This window comes from Manacus vitellinus, unplaced genomic scaffold (genome assembly GCF_001715985.3).
Source record: "Manacus vitellinus isolate BGI_N305 unplaced genomic scaffold, ASM171598v3 scaffold_64_pilon, whole genome shotgun sequence".
Taxonomy (NCBI): domain Eukaryota; kingdom Metazoa; phylum Chordata; class Aves; order Passeriformes; family Pipridae; genus Manacus; species Manacus vitellinus.
Genome location: NW_021940718.1, coordinates 138,315 through 141,876, shown reverse-complemented (window position 1 = coordinate 141,876; position 3,562 = coordinate 138,315). Strand labels below are relative to the sequence as shown.

The 3,562-nt window shown below is 60.1% G+C and overlaps 1 protein-coding gene across 1 annotated transcript in view; it reads right to left on the bottom strand.

Moving 5' to 3' along the window:
• The window catches only part of CERS1 (ceramide synthase 1), a 5,293-nt gene extending 3,620 nt beyond the window's left edge, over positions 1-1,673 (bottom strand). Inside the window, exons 1-2 of the mRNA XM_029963850.1 lie at positions 1,493-1,673; positions 215-395 (exon numbers count right to left, since the gene is read on the bottom strand). Of these exons, the coding sequence (XP_029819710.1) occupies positions 215-395; positions 1,493-1,607 (296 nt within the window). The 5' untranslated portion in view covers positions 1,608-1,673. The remainder of the gene's footprint in view (positions 1-214; positions 396-1,492) is intronic.
• Between the last annotated feature and the right edge of the window lie 1,889 nt (positions 1,674-3,562).

Here is a 3,562-nt window from a genome sequence, read left to right as displayed (position 1 = left end):
TGGGATGGCTCAGCAGGGTGGAGGAAGGGGAGAATCCACACCAACCCAGCTCTGAGTCCCTCACACTGGGAGCAGATTCCCCGAGCAACAGCCCCTGGCACAGCCACGTGGGAGCAGCGGCTCAGGAGCCCTGGGATGGCTCAGGGAGGGCAGAGGAAGGGCAGGAAGGGGCAAATCCCCCCCCAATGTGGCCCGGGGAGCAGGGGGGCCTCACCTGAAGGCGTAGGAGGAGGCGATGAGGGTGAGGGTCACCACGTGGTGCAGCAGCATCACCACCGAGTCCTTGCGCCACGTGTCCATGTAGGCCGTGGCGTAGAGGGAGTGGCCGTAGAAGCTGCCCTGCAGCAGGTACGCCACGGCGATGTCCCTGGGCACCTCCATGCCCTGCTTCCAGCCTGGGGGGGGCACAGGGACGCCCAGGTGAGCCCATGGCTGTGATCCCAGAGCCCCTGGCAGCAGGGAGGGGGGTGCAAACACCGGGGAGACCCAGCATGCCGCCGGGCTTGGGGGCTCCAGCTCCCTCCCAGGGCATCGTGGATGCAGAGCCTGGGTGGGGATCCAGCTATCCTGGCTCCCAAACTCTGCCTCTGGCATCAAATCCCCTGCTGGATCTAAGAGAGAAGGCTTGATTTGGTGTCCCTGCCAAGGGATTTGGTGTCCCTGCCCATGGCAGAGGGTGATCTCCAAGGTCCCTTCCACCCCAAATCCACCAGGATTCCTCCAGGATTCGATTCTCTCCTGCAGAGCCTGGATGGGGATCCGGCTATCCTGGCTCCCAAACTCTGCCTCTGGCATCAAACTCCCTGCTAGATCTAAGAGAGAAGGCTTGATTTGGTGTCCCTGCCAAGGGATTTGGTGTCCCTGCCCATGGCAGAGGGTGATCTCCAAGGTCACTTCCACCCCAAATCCACCAGGATTCCTCCAGGATTCGATTCTCTCCTGCAGAACCTGGATGGGGATCCAGCTATCCTGGCTCCCAAACTCTGCCTCTGGCATCAAACCCCCTGCCAGACTTAAGGAGAAGCCTTGATTTGGTGTCCCTGTCCACAGCAGGGGGTGGAATGAGATGATCTTCAAGGTCCCTTCCACCCCAAACAGTTCCATGACTCGATTCTCTCCTATAGAGCCTGGGTGGGGATCCAGCCATCCTGGCTCCCAAACTCTGCCTCTGGCATCAAACCCCCTGCCAGACACCTGCCAGATCTCTGCCAAGGGATTTGGTGTCCCTGTCCATGGCAGGGGGTGGAATGAGATGATCTCTGAGGTCCCTCCACCCCAAACCATTCCATGACTCGATCCTCTCCTGATTAATCTGCTCACCGCCCTCCAGCCCCCGCTGACTCCCTCTGAAAGAAATGGTCAGAGCAGAGCCCCTCATGCCCTTTCTGCACCCACAGCATCAGAGAAAAGGAAATTTAGGGGTTGTCTTCTCCTTCTCTCCCCCCAACTCCCATTCCCAGACCTCCCAGTCCACCCCCAGCTCTCACTGTACCGTAAAAGACGGAGGGGGGGTCGTGGAAGAAGGGGTAGTCGGTGAAGAAGAGCAGGTAAGTGCCGTAGGACCAGGACAAGGTGTAGAAAAGCAGCTTCCAGGCACTCTCAGGCATCTTGGCAGCATCTTTTGGCTGCAGGTTGCACCATTCCCCGAAGGGCTGCAGGGAGAGGGGGGAAAAAACCATCAGAAAGGGCAAGAGGAGAGGCCTCGGGGAGCTCAGGGCAGAGATCCCCGACTCCCCAAAGGATCTGAGCTCCGTGTGCTGCTCCAGGGGCAGGAATCCCGTTTTTCTGGCCTTCCTTACAGCAGGAATGAGGGCAAAGGGGCTGGAGAGAGCCCAAAGCAGGGGGAAAAAACCAGATTAGGGATCCTTCCTGGAGCCTGGCACAGTGTGCACCCCACACCCTCCAGGAGCTGGGCTGAGCAGAGGCTGCTTTTGCAGAACAGAAATAATGAATAAAATAACACGATAACGAATAAAATAAAAATAAAGCCCAGCCAGCACAGGGAAACCCAGGAGAGGAAGCTGCAACAACACCATCCTGTGCAGATGGACCTTGGAAAAGCTTCCAGGAAAGAGTTTTCAGCTGGGGAGGGAAAGGCTTTGCAGAGCCCTGGGCACAGGGGCAGTGCCAGCCAGCCAGCAGGGAATGGGGCAGGGAAGGCTGGCACAGCAGGACCCGCTTTCCCAGCAGCTTTCCCAGCTGCCCAGCACTGAAACCCCACTGGTATTTCCCCCCTCCGTGGTTTGCAGCACCTTCCCACCCCTTTGGGAAGCAGAGGCTGGAGGCAAAGCCTCCCCAAACTCGGCTGAAGGCAGGGACGGGCATGGGCAGCTCTGTTTGTGTGAACCAGGACAAAACTCTCCCAACCCCGGGTTCCCCCCACACTCCCAGGGGGGAAAGGACCACCCAGCCCTCTGGGCCACTTGGGACAACTTGGAAATGGTAGGAAAAGCAGCTGAGCAGCCTGGGATCTGTGGGAGTGAAGCAGAGCAGCCGCCTCTGCCCCCGGTGCTGCACCTTCCCCCTGCCCACAGGGGCTCCAGGCAGGGATGTTTTCCCCCTCTGTGGCAGCTGAGCAAGGCCAGGCCCCATCTCTGCTTCTCCTCACGGCACTGACAGCCCCCCTGCACAGCCCCCGGGGGGAGCAGGGGAGCCCCAGCCCGGGGAAGGGCTGCTCCAGGTCTCTGATAACACCCAGAGACCCCCCCTGCCCCAGCTGGGAGCTCCTCAGGATGAGCCAGATAAGCTGGAGATGAAAACAAAACGCCTGGAAAGTAACTGTACCCCGGCCCAGGTCAGCACTTTCTGCAGCCCCTCGATGCCCCCGGGCTAAATTAAGGCCCCAGCTGTCCCCAGGCAGTGCCTGCTCTGGCTTTTAGCCCCTCTCTGGGTCCAATTTTCAAAAGGACTCCACTCCAAGCTTCGTCCCGGCCTCAGAGTGCTTAGTTCCAAGCTCTGAATCCCCCAGACCTGGGAGCAGCAGCCCCAGGAGCCTCCAGCCAGAGGCATCTCCCATTCAGAGCGTGGCAGGAACCACTGCCAAGGGCTCTTCCAGAGGGAGCCACGGGAGGGAAAAGAGGAGGAAGCTCGAAGGGTGGATAAATAATGCACAGACAGAAAGTCCTGAGCCCAGAAAGCATCAATTATTTGTGTCTCCACAGAGTGGAGCGTGGAAGGAGCTGGGATGTGGGGACAGCTCACCAGTCCTTCAGGGATGCTGAGCACAGCCCCAGATCCCTGTTCACCCTGGAATGGGCTGGGTTGGAAGGGACTCCAAAGATCCCGGGACTCCAAAGATCCCCCAGAAAGCAGGGGCAGGCACAGGGAAGGGAACCAGCAGCACGCAGGGGACGGGGAGGGGACACGGGAATGTCCCTGGAGCAGGGGGGAGGCACAAGCCCAGGAGCAGCCCGGGGGTGGAGATGAGCAAGGTGGGGGCTGTCCTCCCGTCACCCGGCTGCCGTTGCCATGGCAACGGCGCAGAGATGCCTGTTGCTAAGGGTGACGGGGGCTGCAAGTCGGGAACGGAGGATCTGGCTCCAGCTGAGAGAGCCCGGGGCTC